General features: G+C 28.9%; 2 protein-coding genes across 2 annotated transcripts; one reads left to right on the plus strand and one right to left on the minus strand.

Annotated features, from left to right (window-relative positions):
* Nucleotides 1-17,244: 17,244 nt before the first annotated feature.
* LOC132932875 (KRAB-A domain-containing protein 2-like) lies at nt 17,245-17,748 on the plus strand. The gene has a single exon (XM_060999223.1). The coding sequence runs from the start codon at nt 17,245-17,247 to the stop codon at nt 17,746-17,748; it is 504 nt and encodes a 167-aa protein (XP_060855206.1).
* Nucleotides 17,749-21,581: 3,833 nt separating this feature from the next.
* Nucleotides 21,582-22,652, minus strand: LOC132932876 (uncharacterized). Its single transcript, XM_060999224.1, has one exon. The coding sequence runs from the start codon at nt 22,650-22,652 to the stop codon at nt 21,582-21,584; it is 1,071 nt and encodes a 356-aa protein (XP_060855207.1).
* Between the last annotated feature and the right edge of the window lie 1,069 nt (nt 22,653-23,721).

Genomic DNA, 23,721 nt, shown 5'->3' on the forward strand with positions numbered 1-23,721 from the left:
AGTAAGATTCATTGTATTTAAATAATTTAATCGATTTCTTTCTACCAATTTGTAATAACGTGCTATCATAATTACTGATATAATTATGGTAATTATTATTATTCCCATTATAAAACTTAACACATGTATATATTTTGATTCTGACCCGTTTTTGTTAGCTGGTTCCTTGCATATTGTAGTAGACCTTATTGATTCACTGGATTCGGTTACATCCCTTAGATTATTGGCTTCGGTGAGTTCTTCTCTAGTTGTGGTAGTTACGCGCGATTCACTGTCAGTGGCGACAAGATTGGATTCGGTTGTTGTTGTGCTCAATTGTTCCGTGGTAATTTCTTCATCTTGTAACTGGGTGACTGTAGTAGACGTAGTGATAATTGCATTTGATTTCAATTGTTCCGGTGGTTGTTTCATTGTTTGTTCAGCAGTGTTCAACTGGGTGGTTGTTTCTAAAATGTTGGGTAGCGATCGTTTCTTGGTCTCCTTTTCTAAATTTTCCGTATTTACTGAATAGTTATTGATTTGATGTTCTGGATTTCTGGTAGGTTCTAAAAATAGAGTTTGTTTAATTACTATCCTTTCTCCTGTCAACCCGAATTGTATTACAGCTGTTCCTTCGTTTTCTTCTCCTTCTGCTCCCAGTAAGTGCATTGAACAATGTTTGCCTACGTACACGGATAGATATATCTCATTTTGCTGATATAGTTTGTCATCGTCAATTATTCCATTGCATTTTATACGTATGTATTGTAAATTACAATTTTGTTTATATATGTCTGGTAACCTTATCACTTTGTTCTGAATACCAGTTATGCTTTGTACCACAAGGTCTCCTAGTGGTGTCTTTTCATTAAGCAATATTCTATTATCCTTTGTTCCATCATCTGTAACCCCTGCTTGTCCATGAATCGCCAGTATACCGAATAATCTATAATATAATTAACTGGTTATTCTTTGTATTCCAGTAGGTCTTCTGGTTCTGGTATACACTCCATGGAATCTAACAATAATTCACAAAAACATTCACCTAACCATTCCCTATTGTCGGTCATATCATGTTAGACTCGTGCAATAACAGATTCCTCTGTTTTACCTAAGGTAATTGGGTCATTAGAATTCAATAAATGAAACAATATGTGTCTATAGTAATAATATATATATATTTAATAGTTTATCAGCAATTCAATTTCCCCTACGCCTTTCCTCGGCCATTTGCATGGGTTTACCCTTTACTTTCTTCATACACCACACTCCGTAGTCGGTCCATGCTTGACGGTCGATCTTTGGATTGTTTTCGTAAAAGTTTCTGGCCACTCGTTTCGATAGTGCCCACCCGGTCTTTAATTCTTCTACACTTTCGTGGCCTGTAATGGTCGGTGGCCTGAGTTCCCTATAAATAATGGTCGCCGTACCTATTGGTACTCCCTTTTCGGCCGCTTGTCTGTTGACACAACAACGTTCTTAATAATATACGTTTTTTTTTTTTTTTTTTATAATTTTTTTTTTTTTATTAATTTAATTATTTCTTAATAATAATTTCTTTGTATAATTCTAATAATTCCTTAACTTGGATTTTCGTGATACTTTTTTACATCATTTTTGTGTACTGTAACCTTTCTTCTTCCTCTTTGAATAATAATGTTTTCAGTATCTAATATTTCTAAAATTTCAAAAGGTCCCTTCCATAAAGGTGTTAGTTTGTTCCGTTGAGTATTATCTCGTAACAATATAGTATCCTTTACATGTAATTCTACACTATGCGCATTACTATCATAATTAGCTTTCGATTTGATTTTCTTTTTAATTAACCTTTCCCTAGCGATTTTATGAGATTCCTGCATTCTTTGCTTCAATTCATATAAATAATCATCATAATTGTACCTAGGTTCTGGATTACTTTTCAAATTTACTGGAATATTTAGTTCTTTTCCATACAACAATGTATATGGTTGATAGTTTGTAGACGAATGTTCTGTCGAATTGTAAACGAATAACGCATAAGGTAATAATTGATCCCAGGTGTTTAAATCTTTGTCTACGTAATGTCTAAGATATTCAGCTAAGGTTCGGTGCGATCTTTCCAATCCCCCATTGGATTGCGGGTGGTATGGACTAGTGTTTATCTTATTAATTTTTAGTAATCTGCATACTTCGGTAAATGTTTTACTTAGAAAATCTGTCCCTTGATCAGTAAGTATGGTCTCTGGTATTCCATGAATACAAACAAAATGTACGACAAAAGCCTCAGCGACGGTATTGGCTGCGTGATTTGGTAATGGTACTCCCAAAGAGAATTTAGTTAAATCATCCTGCATTGTTAGAATATAAGTATTTCCAGAAGCAGTAGTTACTAATGGTCCTACTATATCTAAGAATATTTTTTCGAATGGCTTTGAACTTGTAGTGGTTATGACCATGGGTTGCTTAACTTTCCTATTGGTGACCTTGTTCTTTTGGCAGGACTCACATTTCTTAATGTAATCCTTAACATCAGATTTGAGTCCTGGCCAATTAAACTGACGTTTTATCTTCCTAACGGTTTTGCCTATCCCTGCATGTCCTCCAAGTATTGAGTCATGAAATTGTTTGAATATTGTTAACTTTTCTACCTCTGTATATTCCATTTTTGAACAAATTAGGATTTCTATTCCAGTGTTTCTGAATATATATCTAATCATAGCTCTGACTTTGTCCCATTCTAAACCATCCTTTCGGCCTAACTGTTTCATTATAAGCTTATTTAAGGAATGTTTCTCACTAAAATGTTTTAAATTTAATAGAGTAGTATATAAGTTTTCGTACGTAGTGATCTGTCTAGCCTTACTTTTAGTTATTAGAAATATTATATACCTATCTTCGTGTTTAACTTTTGTTACTTCGCCTACTTGTTTATTAGATTTCAAAATAACGGTGTCTCCGAATTTCTGCTTTATTTCGTAGTTAATTCCTGTCCTAAAGTTATAATACTTTTCTATCTCAGTAACTATGTGATATTCGGAAGGTGATTCTAACAATTCTCCATGTACTTCCTTAACGTTTCCATTGGTTATCAATGTGGTTTCGAATTTTACGAGAAATTGGTTATAGCTCTCCTCCTTTATGTCCTGTATACTATACATTCGTGACAAGGCATCTACATTAGCATTCTGAATTCCGGGTTTGTATTTAATGACATATTCGTATTGTTCTAATTGTATTCGCCATCTAGCCAATTTTGATAAAGGGTCTTTTAAATTAAATAACCAGGCTAATGGTCTGTGATCGCTTAAGATAGTAAATTTTCTTCCATAAAGGTAAGGTCGAAATTGCTTAATTCCATAAACGATAGCTAAACATTCTAATTCTGTTGTGGAGTAATTAAATTCACTTGGACTTAAAGTCCTTGAGGCATATGCTATGGGCAAATCCTTTCCTATTTCTCCCTGCGATAATATTGCACCTAACGCCTTTCCACTAGCATCGGTTGTTAAGATAAACTCTTTCGTGAAATCTGGGTATTGTAATACGGGTTCAGTACATAAAGCGTGTTTTAATTTTCCAAAAGCCCTATCACAGTCTTCACTCCAAATAAACGGTACGTCTTTCTTTAATAGGTTTGTTATAGGCCTAGCTATTGAACTATAATTCTCAATAAACTTCCGATAGTATCCAGATAATCCTAGAAAAGATTTAATTTGTTTTACATTCTTTGGTTCAGGGAAATCAAGAACAGCTTGAATTTTCTTTGGATCTGGTCTTATTCCAGTTTCAGATATAACATGTCCTAAATATATACATTCTCGTTTGACAAATTCACATTTATCTGGCTGAATCTTTAAATTATGCGTTCGTAATCGCTCGAATACATCTATTAACTTATTATTGTGGTCTATCAAATTTTTCCCATAGATAATTATGTCATCAAGATATACTAGACACTTAATTCCAATGATTCCAGATAATACGTTATCCATAAGTCTCTGGAATGTCGAGGGACTAGTTTTCATCCCCATCGCCATTCGTATAAAGTGGTAGTGTGCATTGTTAGCAGAAAAAGCTGTAAGTTCTCGTGAAGATTCAGATAACGGAATTTGGTAAAAACCTGAAGCAAGGTCAATCACGCTGAACAATTGGCATTGTCCTAAATGATCGTATATTTCCGTAATGTTAGGTAAGGGATGAAATTCGTTTAAAGTTACTTGATTTAAAGCTCTAAAGTCTATTACGATACGGAACTTTTCCTTACCACTTGCATCTATCTTTTTCTTAACTAGCAAGAGCGGAGCGTTCCAAGGTGAACTGGAAGGTTCTATAATTCCATCCTGCTCCATTTTATCTAACTGTTGTTTAATTTCAGCTTGTTGTGAATGTGGCAATCTATAGGGTCTTTGATAAATAGGTTGTTGGTTAACATTTAAATTAATAACATGCTCGGCTGCATTTGTAAAAGTGAGTCGATCGCCTTCTAAATGGAATATTTCGGAATATTGTTCGCATATTTCAAAGATGGATTGTTTCTCATCAATGCTCATATGGTCACTTCGTATTAAATTAAATATCCTATTTACACGATTATCGTTGTTAATTTCAGTATGTACCGTATGTATATCATAACTTGTCGCGGTATCATATAATATTCGATTCATAACACTTTCATTTATTTCCTTGGTTACTTCGGAAACATTTAGTATACTAACTATAACATTGCCTGATTTTACTGTTCCTACCACATTGGCACAGTAAACATCCTTAATTAATTCCTGTTTATATACTATAATATTCTTATTCTCCATAGCCGGATCGGCAATTGGTACGGAGACCAATGTTTCTGTCCGTGGATTCAACTTAAAACATAAATCATCCTTAATTACATTATTGACTATCTTATTATTTATTATTAACGAATTATTAGCTACATCAATTACTGCCTTATTTTTCATTAAAAATTGTTGTCCTAAAATACCATCCTTAGGTATAGGAAACGAATTACGTACTACTTGAAATTCTGTTTCTATATTAACATTATTAAATCTTAAAGTTATCTTAATTTGTCCTATTGTTGACACTATCTTATCATTAATTCCCTTTAAATATATTTTTCTGTTTTCTTGTACTAATGTGTCACCTGTCAAAGCACTAAATTTTATTAAGTTAACATCGCTTCCAGTATCTATGAGTAATTCTATAAATTCTTTTCTTATATTGACAGACTGACAAGTGACGTGATTGTTGTTTAAGACTGATACGATGTGTAAACATCGTCGAAATCTTCCTCGACTGTGGCTATTAAATTTATCGGGCGAGCGCCACTCATGTCCCCCGATCTTTGCGAGTTTCCCGAATCATTATTATACCTATCATTATTTTGTTTCCTGAAACACTTAGAGACGTCATGTCCAGATTTTTTACAATACGTGCATATAATGTTCACCGGAGCGTTGTAATTAGTAGGCTGTCGCGTGAAATTGTTGTTAGTTGGACGCGAATTACTATTGTTATTAGTATGACGATTTTGAACACAGTCTCGAGCGAAATGGTTTCCTCCGCATTGGTAACATTGTATAGTGGCCATTGCGTGGTTATTATTCTGATAATTACGTGTATAATTATTATTGCGATTAAAGTTATTATTACCTCGAGGCTGATATTGATTACTACTATTAACATTATTCCTATTACCGTGATTTATATCAGGTCTATTAAAATTCGTATTTCGAGTATATTGTGATCGATTAAAATTTGAATTTGGATTAAAATTTCCTCTCGGATTGTAATTTTGTCTAGATAAATTATAATTAGGTCTATTATTATTCGGAGCATTGTAATTATTATTTTGCCCGTTAGAATTTCTGGTATTCGCGGTGGAGTTGTTTACTTGTCTACCTGAACTATTGCCTCCATAATATTGATATGCATCGGTCTCAGACTTAATCTCGGTCTCTTCGTCCTTAGCAACCTGGATTGCTAACTCCAAAGTGGGTGGTTTTTGGGATTTTACGATGGTCTTTAAACTAGGTATTAACCCCTTAATAAAAACTACCAGCGTCTGTTCTTTTAATTGATCGCGAATTGTATCAGCTTGGTCTGTAGTTCTTCCCTTAGTGCTTGCTACACATAGATTGAAATATAATTGTTCTACTCTACGCGCGTATGCACCTACGTCCTCATTGTTTCTCATTCGTACGGAATTTAATGCTACTTGCAATGAAGATGTCGATTGTTGTGGTTCAAATGCATCTAACAGAATTAACTTAATACCCTCCCAATCACTGGTGTCCCTATATCGACATACATTTAACGCCTGATCGAATAACTTGGTGTTAATAAATTTCATAAGTATGGGTAGGTCATCTTTTTCCACGGCTGAACAAGCCAAATCGCAAGCTTTAATAAATTGGTACACGTCCCTTTCACCGGTACAGGTGGGGATCATAAGGGTGGCTTTGTCTAACGGAATTTTGTTAGGCATTTTGGGTTTTCTAGTTCGTTTAACTGGTTCTAACTGTGTGTGTATAATTCCTTTCTGAGTACGAGTACCTATTTGTCTTAGTTCAGTTTCACTGACTATTATCGGTCGTATACTTGTATTTAATAAATTCTTTTCCCTGATAGCCCCTAAATATTTTTCCCTATCAAAATCTATGGAATATTGATAACCTTCTTCTGTACTTAAGTCAATTAATAGTTCCTTATTATCAGCAATAATAGTTATATCGTTATTTGTATCGTTCTTGGTTTCTTTAGGGCTAGATGTTGGGTTACTTAATTCACTATCTTTATTATTAATTGTCTCAGAACTCGTTGATTTAATTAATACGACTTCTCTACTTTCTTGATTTATTAATTGTACACTTTCAGTTTCACTATCGGTTAAACTAGTATTATTATCCTTTTGACTCATTAATCAATAGTCATAATCATTTAATTAAACAAACTTAAACGAAAACAGAATTGAAATGTAACTGACACGCTAGTATAAAATTATTTAAATCGTACGTAATAATTAATTCGCTAATGAAATTTAATCAAATAAATAACATCTACAGTACATATAATAACAATTAAGTTATTAAATAAATAAACAATAATCAAATAAATCAGCAACAATTAACTATGGATAATGAACAACAATTGTTATTAGTTATCCACAATCAATCCGATCGCTTCAATAATTTAATTCAAATCTACTTATTTAATAATTTATTTAAAGTAAATTAATTAATAATAAGAATTTTGACTTAACTTGTCTAACTTAGAATTAATTTAATTTAATTAATTAATACGATTTAAAATTAACTTTAATTTAAATAGTTACTCTTAAAAATTTTTTTTTTTGCATTAATTCAGATTAATTAGCCAATACGACATCTATTCAAAAATAGTAACTCTTATTAACTGTACTAATTGAATTAATTATATTTTTTTTTTTTTTTTTTTTATAATTTAACCTACTCTTTTCAACACGTAAGGACTTATTTCGGCCTTGTAAAATAAAATTCAAAATATAGACTCACTGTCTTCAAATAATTCACAAATATCAGGACTTACTGCACGGCCTATAAAATTCAATAATATCGACTTCCATTGTCGTAATAACTCAAAAACACGTAAGGACTTACAACACGGCCTATATAAAATCAACAAAATAACTCGACATCAACTGTCGTAAAATTCAAATAACACAGAAGGACTTACAACACGGCCTATATAAAATCAATAAAATCACTCGACATCAATTGTCGTAAAAATCAAATAACGCAAAAGGACTTACAACACGGCCTATATAAAATCAATAAAATCTTAACACAGACAACAATTGTCTAAATAAATTCACAAAATATAAGGACTTACTTCTCGGCCTTTAAATAAAATTTCTAAATACAGACATCAATTGTCTTAATAAAATCACAAAATATAAGGACTTACTTCACGGCCTTTAAATAAAACTTCCAAATAAATTCTCAATATATTCCCCAATATATTCAACAATAATACTTAACCCCCTTTTATTAAAATAAAATTTAATAATAATTCCTAAGTTATTATAATGACTAGCACGAATTATTTCAATTAATTACCTCTAAATTGGAAATTGTTACCTAATAACTTCTTAAATAAATTCAACTATTTATTCATAAACATTAATTAATATAGTAAAATAAAAATAAAAATGTTTCTCAAAATAATTATTCTCTGAAATAATTAATAAAATAAAACAATTCTTTTCTTTATTTGTTCACTAAATAATTAATTTGAATTTCCGTTGTACTTCAATATCTATTTTTTTTTTTTTTAAAAAGTATTTCATTTAATCTATAAAATTATTATTTAAATTATTTAAATGATTGAATAATTTTATTGAAAATAAAGTTATTATTTTATTTTATTTTAATGATTAAAAATTCTAAGTTAAATTAATTTATTAATTTAAATTATTTAAATGATTGAATAATTTTTATTGTAAAATTTTATTTTATTTAATGATTTGAAATTCTAAGTTAAAACAATTTATTATTTTAAATTATTTAAATGATTGAATAATTTTATTGTAAAATAAAGTTATTATTTTATTTTATTTAATGATTAAAAATTCTAAGTTAAATTAATTTATTAATTTAAATTATTTAAATGATTGAATAATTTTTATTGTAAAATTTTATTTTATTTAATGATTTGAAATTCTAAGTTAAAACAATTTATTATTTTAAATTATTTAAATGATTGAATAATTTTATTGTAAAATAAAGTTATTATTTTATTTTATTTAATGATTAAAAATTCTAAGTTAAATTAATTTATTAATTTAAATTATTTAAATGATTGAATAATTTTTATTGTAAAATTTTATTTTATTTAATGATTTGAAATTCTAAGTTAAAACAATTTATTATTTTAAATTATTTAAATGATTGAATAATTTTATTGTAAAATAAAGTTATTATTTTATTTTATTTAATGATTGAAAATTCTAAGTTAAATTAATTTATTATTTTAAATTATTTAAATGATCGAATAATTTTATTGTAAAATAAAATTATTATTTTATTTTATTTAATGATTAAAAATTCTAAGTTAAATTAATTTATTATTTTAAATTATTTAAATGATTGAATAATTTTATTGTAAAATAAAAATTTTATTTTATTTTATTAGAATGAAAAAAAATATTGAGTTAAATTAAATTATTATTTTAAATTATTTAAATGATTGAATAATTTATTGTAAAAAAAATTATTATTTTATTTTATTTGAATTAACTTAAAGTACTGAACAATATCTAGCTTACTCTATTAAAACTGATTGAAACATAAAATTCCTGAAAATAAAATTATTATTTTATTTTATTTAAAGGTTTGAATAACTTTTAATTTATTTAAAATAATTATTTACGTTATTTCAAAATAAATTATTATTTTATTCAAAAGTAATTTTAATTTAATCTTCGAAAACTATTGATTTATTTTATTTAAACAATTGTAAAATTTCACACAATTTGTTTTATTGAAACGAAAGTTCAAATTCCTAAATTTCGTATATAATATAACACGACTAATTTTTATTCACTTATTATTATATACTATGGTCAAGTACTATACCATAGGAGACGAACACCGATATTAATTATATTGCAGTATACTGCATACTCACAACAACGCAGCTGGTACAGCGGGTGCTTCCATTTGGTTACTGTTGATTGTAGTTGGCTATATTACGTAGTTGTACAGGATTCTTTCTCGGAGTTGCTGGAAAGTGATCAATTCTCCCAACGGTGATCCAGTGAAGAATTTTTCCTCCTTGATTGAATTAAGAAGATTGGAAAAATTTTCAAAATTTTCGAAAAATTTCAAAAATGTTGTAATTGTTTTTCTTTTCTTCTTAGTATCTTTTGAGACACCCTGTCCACAGCGCCAATTTTGTAACGAACCAACTACTTCAGCTCAAATAATGGAAGTGTTTTGAAATAAATTAACAAGTTGACTGTATGAGTTATGTAGATTTATTTGTAATTTAAACGTAAATATTCTAAGTCCAAAATAATTAACTAATAACTTGGTAAACGAGATGTGACTTAATAATTGACTTGGTGGTTTCTCTGCTGGTGCTCGTCTGATGGACACTTGTCCATCGACGTACCTCGTCGGTTATTCCTAATAGCTCCCTCCTATGGCATTTTTAGTATAAAACGGTATATCTCTGCGTACTCCTGAGGTCACCTTTAGACGTCATTCGTATAATTATGTTATTTTAGGAGTATATATTTTGTACAAAGTCATGATCTTTTACGCTTATTATAATATTCGTTTTTCCTAGAATACGGATAATGCGTGCATGTACTTATCACGTGTTGTGCGGTACCGTTGATGTTATTACTATTAGGCTTTCCGGGATTACTGATATTACTACTATTAGTTTTATCGATGTATGCCGCCCGGGGTTACGTGCTCCCTGCAGCATTTATGTCTATTATTGAATATATCATTAATCATTATTATTATTATATACATAGTCACAGCTCGTTACAATTGTTTGATATTATGTTTTTCAAATTCGTATTATATTGAAAACCTACATCATTCAATGTAAGTCGCCTATCGTTATGAAACCTTCGAGGATCGAAGCAGAAGCGTACGTAGATAATTTTCCATTTGGTAAAAGTTGTTAAACTCAATTATTAAGGGGGTACGTTGCATGTTCAAAATTTGAACTATTCAAAAAAAAAATTTGGCGGGAAATTTTGTTTTGCCAATTTCTCAAACTTTAATACGAGACGCGGCTTTTTTAATAACAGAAATTTGATCTAGAGATGTCACTGCATTGAACCTCAAAGATTTCAAGACGATACAAGTATACAACCCATATTTAAGGAGCTAGTATTTCAAAATATACATACAATTTTGTGTTATTAGGTCAAATATAATATGTATTAGAGTGAATTGACCTATTATTTTATAGGTTTTAATATAATATTCTTATTTGTCTATCGATTTACATAAATAAATAATGAGCTACACGCTTACTAAAATAAGTGTGAAAAAAAAGTTCAAAATAATTATTACTTAAAACGTTATATAGACGTATACCATAAGGGAACGTCTGGTTATACAAATAATCACATATTGCGTTTTTCAACATTTTTCTACTACGATAACGGGCGAAATAATGGTCGTACGTACTTCAACCATAGAGCCTTTTTGAATCTACGTACACCAAAATACCAGAATCTCGAGTTTCATAGTGATCAAACGAAAACCCAAAATCCAAAATGCACGTAACTACGTAATTTTCTCATTACAAAAAACACTCAAAAAATCATAACTCCCGAACCGAAAGTCAGATAACCTCAATCTTGGTACCCATCGATACGTCGCAAAGTCCTCTATAACGTCCAACTACAAAAAATGGTTCGCCGTGCCCAAAATCTAAGTGTTCGTACCGAAAACCCCGATAAACGCAAATTTAAAAATTTCGAAGCCCTAAAAGACGGAGAAAAACGGCTCCTATGGTCTCGACTCAAGACACCGAATTTGATCACCAACTTCCAAACTTTAGGAATCTCGAGTTTCAGAAACGTCGTACAAAAACTAAACCTTTTCCAAAATACACCTAGGGGGGGGGGGATTCGAGGACCCCCAATTCCGGGAGTACGTTTTAGAAGGGCCTAAACCGAAAGTTTGGTAACTTAAAAGTATAATATTATCTTATGTGAACGTTATCTACAACTTATAGATTTATTGAACTTTAAAAACTATTACATATTTATACATTAGTTGGTAATTACGCCAGCAACATGCAAATTTCTATGTCAGTAGTTTTCTTAGAAGTAGTTACCTATTCATATAATCACAGCGATAGTAAAATTAATCTATTTAAGAGTGTTAAACATGAACAATTGTTTATATAATTGATGAACTTTAAATTTCAATCATCAAAGTTTATGATGTATACGTCTCGAAAATGATTATAACTAATTGTATTTTGTTATAATATTATAATATATTGATGTTCAACAATAAGGTGAATGTTAAATACATCATCATCATCATCATAGATCATGTAAAAAATATTTTTAAGTACGGTCTGCAAATGAGTGTGGTGGTAGTGTAGTGGTATTAGTAATCTATGCATAATAACCCGTCTAAAAACACAAATATTACAAATTTGATACAATCAGAATTAAATTAAAAGTGTAAAATTAAATGTTATACCCAAAACACTTATTATAAGATGTTACAACTAATAGGTATTTTTTTTTTTTTTTTTTATAATTTATTTACAATAAGGTACTCCTAGCTTTCGCTATCTATACCTAGAAATGAAGAAAGGTAATACATTTTGGCGTGGTAACGCAATAATTAAATTATTACATTTTAAGTTAGGTGATAACAATTAATTGGTATTAGGTAGGTACTAATGGTCGGTTGTATACATCTTAAACAATTATTATATTTAAATATATGCTTTTTATAACTTTTTATTTTTAAGTGGTAGTTAGGTTTTAAGATATTTTAAATTAAGATTTTTGTATTTGTATGTTGGAAACGCTGTTATTTAATTTTTAAATATTTTTTAAGCGGGAAATTTGTCTGTTATCAAAATCTGTAAATCTGTTCTATGCACAACCGTGGTATATAGATTAAATAAAATATAATTATTATCAAAAAATATAATAATTATCATTCAGTGGAACAGTAAAACCCCACAAACAAAAATATAATTTTATAGTATAATTTTTAGAAATTCAATGTTGGCAACACATTTTATGCCGCCGTCTTTCGATCCGGGTCCTTATCATTTTTCGTACAACTGCCCCCGACCCTTAATATTATGCTACACACCTTGTTTGTTATCTCCATCCATCATATACAATAAGTACACTAACACCTATTACTATGCAAAATTTAAATTGTGGAGTTATGGTTGTTCGATTAAGAATTTAAACTCTTAAATTTGAAGATGAAAATACTAGTGTTCACAGCTGTATGTGTTTGTTAGTTATTCAAAATATTAATTTTAAATCTCTTTAAAATTAAAAAAAAAATCAACATACAAACAAAGATAATTGGTTAATCATTAAATAGTTATAACAGTAGTATAGTAATATATGTAGTTATAATAATAATTATCAATTATACTTTATTCCAAATAAGAAACACCACGGCAGCCATCGGTTTGCTAAGTAAAAGTTGGTGTTTCTTATTTAGTCTATTAGAGTATAGTGTAACTCAGATGCCATAATCATAATAATGAGTTATGTAAATTAGCTCTATTGTCTTAATAAATGGAGAAATTAATGCTAATTAATGCTTTAATATATTTTCATTTTAATCATAGCTGAAAATAAGAAATTAACGTCAAACATGTTTTATATTAAACAAGAATTAAATTCATTTATTGAGAGTAAAAAAATCAAGCCATTGTGATGAGTATGAGCCAACCAGTTCCAAAGAAAATGTACTAGCACCATTCCCTTTGAAAAATGAAGATGAGCTCATGTTAATTGAATCGAAATTAAAATCTGAAGATTTATCATTCACAAATAAATTGGTAGGTCAATAAAATTTGAAATTATTTAAAAAAATCATTTTTATGGTCTCCATATATTCTAATAAGTATACAATTTTATATTTATTATACCATTATTGTACATATTTTATTATTATTTTATTATATTACACATTTTTATATTTTTAGCTAATATAAAGTAATTAAATTATCTTATGTAGGTATATGGAGAAATACCATATAATATTTAATAATCTATAATATAATATATATTATTAAGTATTTATATACAGTATTATTATAATATTAGTGTATATGTGTATTATTCTTAAATATCCTTTGACCAATTAAACCCATAACTTGAAACATTTTTAAAGTTTATGAAAACAAACAATAATCATTTATGTATTAAAAAATTTAACATTTCCTCTATAATTATTTTACACATATATTTTATAGGTAACTTCGTTTGTTTTTGCTTCGGAAGGAAAATCTGTCCAAAAAGTCACTACAAATATGCTTAAAACTATATTTTCTAATGAATTAGCTTCACAATATAGTTGGAAAGGCCAGAAGAACAAAAAAAAATTACATACCTTGAACATATTTAAAGTCATTATAGGTAAATATAAATTACTTAATTTCGTTTAGTAAGATGAGGGTTAACTTTTCTCATTTATAAATTATTTTTTTAATTTGTTGTTGCTCTTATCAGTTAAAGATCTTGAAAATACCTACATTTTAAATTTATAAATATCTGGATCAATAATAGTATATAGCATAATTTATCTATACACGTGGTAGCGTGTCAAGCAAAGTTCTAGCCAACAGAACTGGCGAGCAGCACCGTGTGTAATATTACACGAACCATTTGGAGCCACTTTTGACCCCCTCATAACTAAACAACTATTCCACATAAACATGTCATATATGTTTTTGGTGGTTAATACTTACAGTTTTAGTTTTATTTAAAACAAATTCTAATATTTATAACATTTTCATCATAAAACTCCAAGATGTATAATTATTAGTTACCACCTAGCTTCATACCACTAAGGGTTTTTTGTTATTTTTTAAAAATATACTTAAGATACATATTTTACTGATGTATATTAGAAGCAGTCGGCAAAAAGTTTCCCAACGAAATGAGTCTGAAATGTTCAGTTATTCAATCGATTCAAACATGGTTTGCTCGAGCGCCCTATCAGTAAGTGTTTTATATTATTATATTTATTATTGTTATTATATGCTCAGTAAAACCTCCTTCAAAGTCTCTTTAAGATTGAAACCTTCTTATAATAGAACATTTCTACATCTCCATACATAAAACTATATGAAAAACTATATACTAGGAAAAGTTAGTTGGTTCCAATAGTAAAGTTATACTATAGATAGGTTTTACTGCATTACACTTGTTAATGTCTATGAATATCGGCGGACACGAGTATTTCGCTCGCACTAAATCACCATTTTTTATAGACACTTCTAACAAAACTACAGAAAAATCTAAATTATCATTATTTAACCACAAAACGTAATGTCAGGAAAATGGGCCCGAATCTCAAATATTTAATCTGTTTACTCTTATAAATACCGTAATAAGATAATATATGAATATTGAATTGGTTAAAATAACTTCCATAAATTAATAATTAATTACAATATCTCTTATTGGGCTAATGTAAACGTGATACAATGAGAGATGGAGAACATACACTTTGAAGCTGTTGGACCATGCAACAATATTCTGATATGTCTGTAAATAACTGTATCCAAAAATACTTTTAAGTTTTAATTAATTAAAAAAATATATTACTTTCACATATACAAGTAGTCATTGAATAATTAAGTTCTGTTTTAATTCTAAATCCTAATAAATGCAAACATAATATTATAACTTGAATAATTTTAAAAAGTATATCAAACCAATTAATATTGTAACTAATATACAAAAATATATTTTTTAAAGGACTGAAGCAGTATTAAAAACAAAAAAAAAACCAGTAAACACTGGAGTCATCATGGACAAAAGATCACCATCACCTCAAAATTAATTTTAATTTTTCTTATTTTTTTATAACACATTATATTCACAGGAACCATTTTTTTTTTTGTAATTTTAATATTATAATTAATAAAAGAACAAAGTTTATTTAAATACTATGACTTATTTTCTAATTATTTAAATAGTAAAATAGAAACACACATATGTTTTTCATCTGAAATCGTATTACAAAAAAAAAAAAATAAATGAATAAAAAATTATATTTAAAATAATTTAATAATATTAAAAAAATAATTTTTCACTATTTAAAAATATTTAAAAAATGTTTCTTTCATAATTTTAAAATATTTGAAAAATATTTTTAAAAAAACATTTTTTTAATATATTTAAAATATTGATTTCACATTTTATTTTGAATGGAAATCTGGCCATTTGAACATTTTAAAAATGATTAAAACATAACTTATAAAAATTTTTCTAACCTTTTTCTAATCATTTAAAAAATATTTTTTTGCTACTTGGGTAGCGCCAACAGTTATATTGTGTAATATTTATACTCTTTTTCAAATGAGAACGCACCGGGTCGCGCATCGTTATCAGAGGCGGAACCACAAGCCCCTCCCACAAAATTAGTAATTAATTTCTGATTAGTCGCCAATGATCGGCTACTTTCGACGCCGCCAGGCATACAGAATGTTCAATTATTATTATAATTATTATCTACCGCATCATGCTGTTGCACGCCACAGAATATTATTATTTTTATACTCAAATACGTAAACACTTACGGATTATTATTATTCATTATTTATTGATGTATTTCTTATAGTATACATATTGTCGATATTATGGCATCGTGGTAATATGGTATCTATAATAATACCTATCTATTTTAATTCTTAAAACAAAATTATTAAATCGTCCATAGCAGTCCTAGCAGGCTGTGGTGCCAGTTCACCACAGGGACTTGTTGAGTCCATCGTATTTACCTATAGCAGAGTAGGGCGTTATTCGAATGAAATTTTATTTAGATGATTATTGAGATAACATTTTATTCGAATAAATATCTAGATAAAATTTGGCCCAACTCTGACCTATAGTATAATATATATTGTGTACGTCCGGCGGCGGGCCGCACGAGGTTATTGTGATGAGAATGTACGTTTTGAAATTCGAACATTCATAGCAGGTCGGCGAAGATTTCGTACACATTTTTGGCGATAATATACTTGGTGTGTTATTAATTATTATATATATATGTTAGCGTTAAAGTATTTAATGGCAATATTTCATGAAATACCTAGCTATTACATACATTAACCAAATCAATATATAATATTAAATTTAACTAGGTATTTTATGAATTTCCCGTGATTGCTCAGTTATAGTTTATATATTAGATTTCGTTAAGATAAGGCGAGATAACGTCAATAATAAGTGACGGTTAAATCTAACCCAACGTTCCGATCAGTTTATTATTTCGTTGTGGTAGAACATATAATATGTTTGTTTCTCAACCAGTTGTTTGCAGTACACCATAGTTATACATTTAACGCATTATACAGCTGTATTACCTACACGTGTTTTAATTTTTTTTTGTTCATAAGTCAATTGGACACGGAGGAAGGGACCGAATGTTATTTGAACTTCATAAAAAATATAAAAATATTACCCAAGCTGATGTGAAGTTGTATTTAAATTTGTGTATTCCATGTCAACAGAAAAAAAAATCACAAAAAAAAGGTATTGTAGTCAAACCAATGGTTTTTAACGATTTTAATAGTCGCTGTCAAATTGATCTTATAGATTTTCAATCACAACCTGATAGAGATTTAAAATTTATATGTGTCTATCAAGATCATTTAACAAAATTTTGTATTTTAAAACCTTTAACTTCAAAACGAGCAGAACAAGTCGCATGTGTGTTATTAGATATTTTTTGTTTATTTGGTGCGCCCGCTTCTCTTCAATCTGACAATGGCAGGGAATTTTGTAATGAACTAATTAATTCATTGCGTGAGATGTGGCCTGATTTAAATATCGTTCACGGGAAACCACGGCATAGTCAGTCGCAGGGCAGTGTTGAACGGGCCAATCAAGATATTGAAAATATATTGACAACTTGGATGCAAGATAATAACACCAATAAATGGAGTGAAGGACTCAGATTCGTTCAATTTATGAAAAATAAAGCCTATCATTCTGGAATTAAACGAAGCCCATACAATGCGATGTTTGGAACTGACCCTAAAACTGGCCTATAGTCAAGTATATTGCCACACACTATATTACAAGAAATACCATCAACCGAAAATAGAAAACGCAAACAAACAGAAGAACGACAAAATGCAAGCGACAACTTAGAAATACAAGCGAAAAAAATGAAGAATTTATCAAATGCTAAATTTCCAGAAGCAAAAGAAGGTTCAACAGTTCAACTTAAAATTCCTGATGTTGATAGAGGGAGGGGAGATCCTCGATCGGTAATTGCTGTGGTTCTCAAAATTACTGAAGACGGGTTCTATCAACTTGGATGTAAAAGTGGTATGTATAAGATTTATAAATTTTTTTAAATTTATACATTTAAATTATACCTTTATTTTTAAAATTATAGGTATTTTAAAACAGCTATATGCACGTTCCCAATTCACTACGTGTTCCGAAAATCTTATATCATTAAGTGATATTCCTCAAGAAAAACAAATTTCTCTACGATCTGCAGCTACAGAACAATCAATTGAAAATGGACAAGGTTTTTTTAAATGTACTTGTATCACTAAATGCACCACTAATCGATGTATATGCCGTAAAAATGGTGTTTTGTGCAATTCAAAATGTCACCAAAATCAATCGTGTAATAATTTTGACAAATAGTGTAGATAATATAATTGTTATTCATTGTAACGTAATATAAAAAAAAATTGTAAATATGACTATAAGATAGATCCAAAACCAATCTTGTATAAAATATTTTTTTTAAATGTTTATTCATTTTTATGATTTATTAGATTTTTTTAGAATAATTTATAATATCAATTAATATTAATAATATTCGTTTATCCACTTTAACTAGTTATCAATTTAAAATGTAAACACTTTAACGATTCATTATCTGTAATTCTATAATATAACTAGTTATTTTATGCATTTTCTAGATAAAGTCTTTATATAATTTGAATGTAAACACTTTAACTAGAATGTTACGTTAAATTATAAAATAACTGGTTTAATACTTTAACGGTAACATATATATATATATATATATATATATATATGTATATATAAAGTATAGCATCGTGGGGACCATTATATTATATTATGTTATACGTACACAATATTAACGAGTGTATATAAATGCTATACTTATATATATATTTTTTTTAGTACATCCATGTGTTAGGGTCTAAATGGGATAATTATATATACTTATATATATATACACACACACACACCTATTATACCTAATATATAATATATCGATACATCCAACGAAAAAGGTATTAACTCGATTTTTTTCGTTTTTGAGTTACGACTGTATTCCTATAAAAAATAATTTTCTCTATCGATCACGAAAATGATCATATCTCTATCTATACCAAAGAAATTATAAAATAATATTTTATAATCTCCCAATATGACAGTTTCCAACGAGTAAAGTCGTATCTCTTGTTACGACCTCTTTGAAAAAATATTTTCCGCCGAAGAAGGTAGTATGTTTAGATAAAAATCTAGAAAAGGTTGTTCAAACAGTTAGCTTAAAACTTCAAAATTCGCCAGCTTTTATGGCTGATAGAAGAGGTAAACACACAAGCAGACCTGCTAGAATTAGTGACGAAGTAAAAGAATGTATAAATGACCATATCTCATCATTTCCACTAGTTGAATCTCATTATACTAGGGAACGCACAAAGAAAAAATACTTGGACTCAGATCTTAATATTTCCAAGATGTATCGTTTGTATAAAGAATGGGTGACAGAAAAAGTAGTTTGTGAAGATGCAAAAAATGCAACTTTTAGACAGTATAATGACATTTTTAATAATCACAGTAATATCAGTTTCTTTAAGCCTAAGAGTGATTTATGTGATCAGTGTGAAAAGTATAAGCTATCAACAACCGAAGAAAAAGTTGCAAAGCAAACAAGTTATGACCTGCATTTAATTAATAAAAACATAGTTAGGAAAATTAAAAATGAAGATAAGGAACGTGGAATACTTGATTCTAAATTGTGTGTAGCTTCTTTTGATTTGCAAAAGGTTTTAACTGCACCGCAAGGAGAGTCTAGCAGTTTTTATTATAAAAGAAAATTTGCTACCTATAATCTAACTGTATATGACATAGGAAAAAAGTTAGGGTATTGTTGCATGTGGAATGAATCTGAGGCAAACGAAATTGCCACTTGCTTATTTAAATTTATGACTTTATCAAAACACAAATATGGTACAACAGAATTTATTTTTTACTCCGACAATTGCGGTGGGCAAAATCGAAATAGATACATGTTTGATATGTGGGAGTATGCTTCATTCTCTTTAAAAGTGAAAATTACTCATAGATTTCTTGAGAGAGGACATACTCAGACAGAAGGAGATAGTATGCATGCTTGCATAGAGAAGTCAAAAAAGGGAAAAATGATTTATGCCCCTATGCAATGGGTCACATTAATCAGGTGCGCTAAAGTTACAGGTAATAGAAATTGCAAATGAAGAGTTTTTAAACTTTAAACCAGTTGTTCAAGACAAAACTTACAATTGGAAAACTGCAGTTGATGGAAGCCTGATTAAATGGAATCAAATCAAAGAGTTAATGGTCACCTCTGAAAAACCCTTTATCTTAAATATAAAATATAACCTAACATCAAGTCATTTTATTACAATGAATTTAAAAAATAAAAAGCAAATTGGCAGACATCAGACTCGAAGTACACCAACACAAGCTTACACTGAAAAACTACCTATAGAAAAAGCCAAGGTCAGAGATTTGTTATCATTGTGTGAAATGGGTCTTGTCCCATTAACTTACCATGATTTTTATAAATCTCTTAGTTCTAAGTAGTAATTTTATTTAATATTGATGGATAACTTTGTTTTATTAATTATTATAATTATAATATTATTATTAGGTATAAAACAGTTCATTGTATTTTGTGACGTTGGTCAAACAATAATTTTAATTCAACATAATTTTATTTTTGATTATTTTTGTTCTAATTTTATCAATAGGTACTATATTTAAAAAGTTTCAATTTATTTTGTTGCATTTATTTTTATTTAAGACAATACAATAATTTTGTATACAGTATTTTAAATATTTTTTTTTAATAAACATTAATAATTACTGTTTATAATGATAACTCTTTAATTTTCTAAAAAAAGGTGTAAGATTAAAGTTTATATTTTCCCACGAAAAAAGTCGTAAGTTGAGATACGACTTTAAATTTCCGACAAAAAGTGTCTTAAGTCGGAAAAACATTGTAAGTTTTCAAAAATATTTAGAAATAAAAATGATTTATTAGAAAAGTTCTAAAATTCATTTATGGTCATATAGGCTAGATGAATAGTGATTTTCAAAATTATCAAAAAAAAAATAGAATTACAAAATAAACTGACTTTTGTTTTGCTTCTCCTGAACAATTGACATAATGGAGTTAAAACCTTTTTCGTTGGATGTATCGATATGATGTATATCAACTCATATATAATTCGCATTTATATAAGTACGACACTAATCGTACCTATATAATATTGAATTTAAAGATTTTTTTTGGCTCTTCATGATTGTATAATTATTAGATATTATGTATTTAAATTAATCAAACGGTTTATTAAATTGATTTCGATCAGATAGGTAGTTAGTTTATAATTGTATATCACTTATAACAAAAAAACATTTAAACATTTTTTTTTTTATATATATAAATGTATATAAATATATATACTTCATTATTTTATTTGATTATATTATACACAGAAACACGATGGATAGGTTTATGGATGGTATTTTAACAAGTACAAAAAACCATTTGTTTAATATTTCTTTTTTTATTACACATAAAAAAAATAAATAAAAATTACAAATATAAAAAATAAAAATACATTTAGTCAGACTCAGACTCGGAAGAGGAATTACTTACATTGATGACAAAAGGTTCTACTTCTGCAGACAGCATTTGGTCAACGATGAAATCCATTTCGTAGAATTTTTTTTCGATTTTTTCGGTATGACTTATGAAATTTTTCCACATAACGGAATTCACCCGTTCGATACCTTCCAACAACAAATTTTTCACATCAGGTAATTTGTAGCTGGTATTGTTTATTTTGACGTGATGTTTGACTGATGACCAAGCGTGCTCTATCCGATTTAACTCACAATGGTACGGTGGGAGTCTTAAGATGGTGCGGTTGTGTTCTTTGGCCAGTTCGTCAATTACATATTTCTCGTGCATTGGTTTAATTCTGCGTACTATTTCAAGTAGTCGAGGAATTACCATAGGCTTGTCGATAACTTCACCTTTTTCTTCCAACCATTTAATTATGTCCGCCTTTTTTGTTGATGTAGTAGGTATTTTGTCTGCCTTTACTGAATGGTATGATGCGTTATCCATAACGATGACACAGTTTTCTTTTAGTTTTAGTAATATATTTTGCATCCATTCAAAAAATGTGTCACCGTTCATCTCGTCATGATAATCATTCGTGTTTTTTTTCGACTCAAAACATAGGAGTCCACCTGGTACAAACCCGTCTTCCGACCCTATGTGTAAAATGATCAGTCGTTTGCCTTTCCCTGTTGGATTTTTCAGCCCTGTTGTGAGGCCTCGAACAAATGCATCATGGCACGATTTGACGGTTTTGTCTACCCATGTTTTGTTGGTACATTCTCTTGCATTGACCCACGTTTCGTCCAGGTAGTACACGTGTCTCCCTTCTTCCCGGTATTTCTTTATATCCTCCAAGTAATATTGACGCCATACAACTAATTCGTCTCTTTCGACGAGAGCACTATTGCGGCTTCGTTTGGTGTATTCGAAATCCATGGTTTTTAAAAGACGATATAAATTGGTTTCTGATACATACGGTAAACTATCGTCGTCCTTAATAACTGCGTATATTTTGGCCAATGTAGGAATGGTTTTGTTGTACCAAAAATGTACATGAACGTACATGACGACGCACAGTGTTACGATGTAAATCATCGAAATCGTCTTTAAACGATTTCTTACATAGTTTTATGTTTGGAGACATCACAGTCTTTGAGGTATTGTACTCACTAATAGTGTTTGAAATTGTTCTTTGCCCAATGCCTAGGCGTTTGGATAGAACTATCCGACATTCCCTTATAGTGATTTTCGGATTGTTTTTCAACTCCATTTTGTACGCATTGATAATCATCACTTTTTGACTTGATGAAACAAACTGGAATAAATAAATGTATGATAATAATATTATTGTATACATTGCAAATAACATATACACTATTCTATAATATAAATTAATCACAATAATACAAACCTTTCCCTTTGGATTTTTTTTTGTTGGTGTAACAATTATTTCGTCATCCATAATTTTGTCCAATAAGCTGGACACGATAAAAAAAATAATTTAAACGCACAAATCCAAACCAAAATTCAATATATTTACTGAGCGCGCGTAAACAAAACAGTAGATATCGTTTCACATGTGCGAACGGCCGTTCAATGTTGTGGAAATACAACTCACTACGTATACAAGGTGGCACCACCTACGACAGCTGAAACTGTCGGGAGTGGGGAGGCCATGCGCGCGTTTCGACCGGTTTTCGTCCGCGCCCGGTGCGTTCTCATTTGAAAAAGAGTATACAAACAATATGAATATGACATACGTATTAAAAATAATAAATATTTGTTATATTATTTAATAAAAAACCATAAAAATATGCAAAATATAGAGTAATATTAAGTATTTATTTGTATGAACAAGGGTTGGTTCCAAATGGGTAAAAAAACAATTTTTTATTTATTCAAGTTTCCATGTACCTATAACCTACCTATAGTGTTTAAAATGTTAAGTAAAATCTAAGATACCTACGTATTATTAGGCACATTTTTGTATATAAAGAATATTATTTATTTTTCAATTAAAATAACATGTAGACAATATGTTAGTATACCTATGTGTTTTTTAATTAAATTACATAATATATCTATGTAGATATGTTGTAATTATTTTTATTATTTTATGAGTATTAGGTAACTT

Source organism: Metopolophium dirhodum, chromosome 1 (genome assembly GCF_019925205.1).
Source record: "Metopolophium dirhodum isolate CAU chromosome 1, ASM1992520v1, whole genome shotgun sequence".
NCBI classification, from domain to species: domain Eukaryota; kingdom Metazoa; phylum Arthropoda; class Insecta; order Hemiptera; family Aphididae; genus Metopolophium; species Metopolophium dirhodum.

Coding starts and splice junctions, on each gene's coding strand:
- LOC132932876 (XM_060999224.1), bottom strand. CDS start 22,652: ATGTACGTTCATGTACATTTTTGGTACAACAAAACCATTCCTACATTG.
- LOC132932875 (XM_060999223.1), top strand. CDS start 17,245: ATGGTTTTTAACGATTTTAATAGTCGCTGTCAAATTGATCTTATAGAT.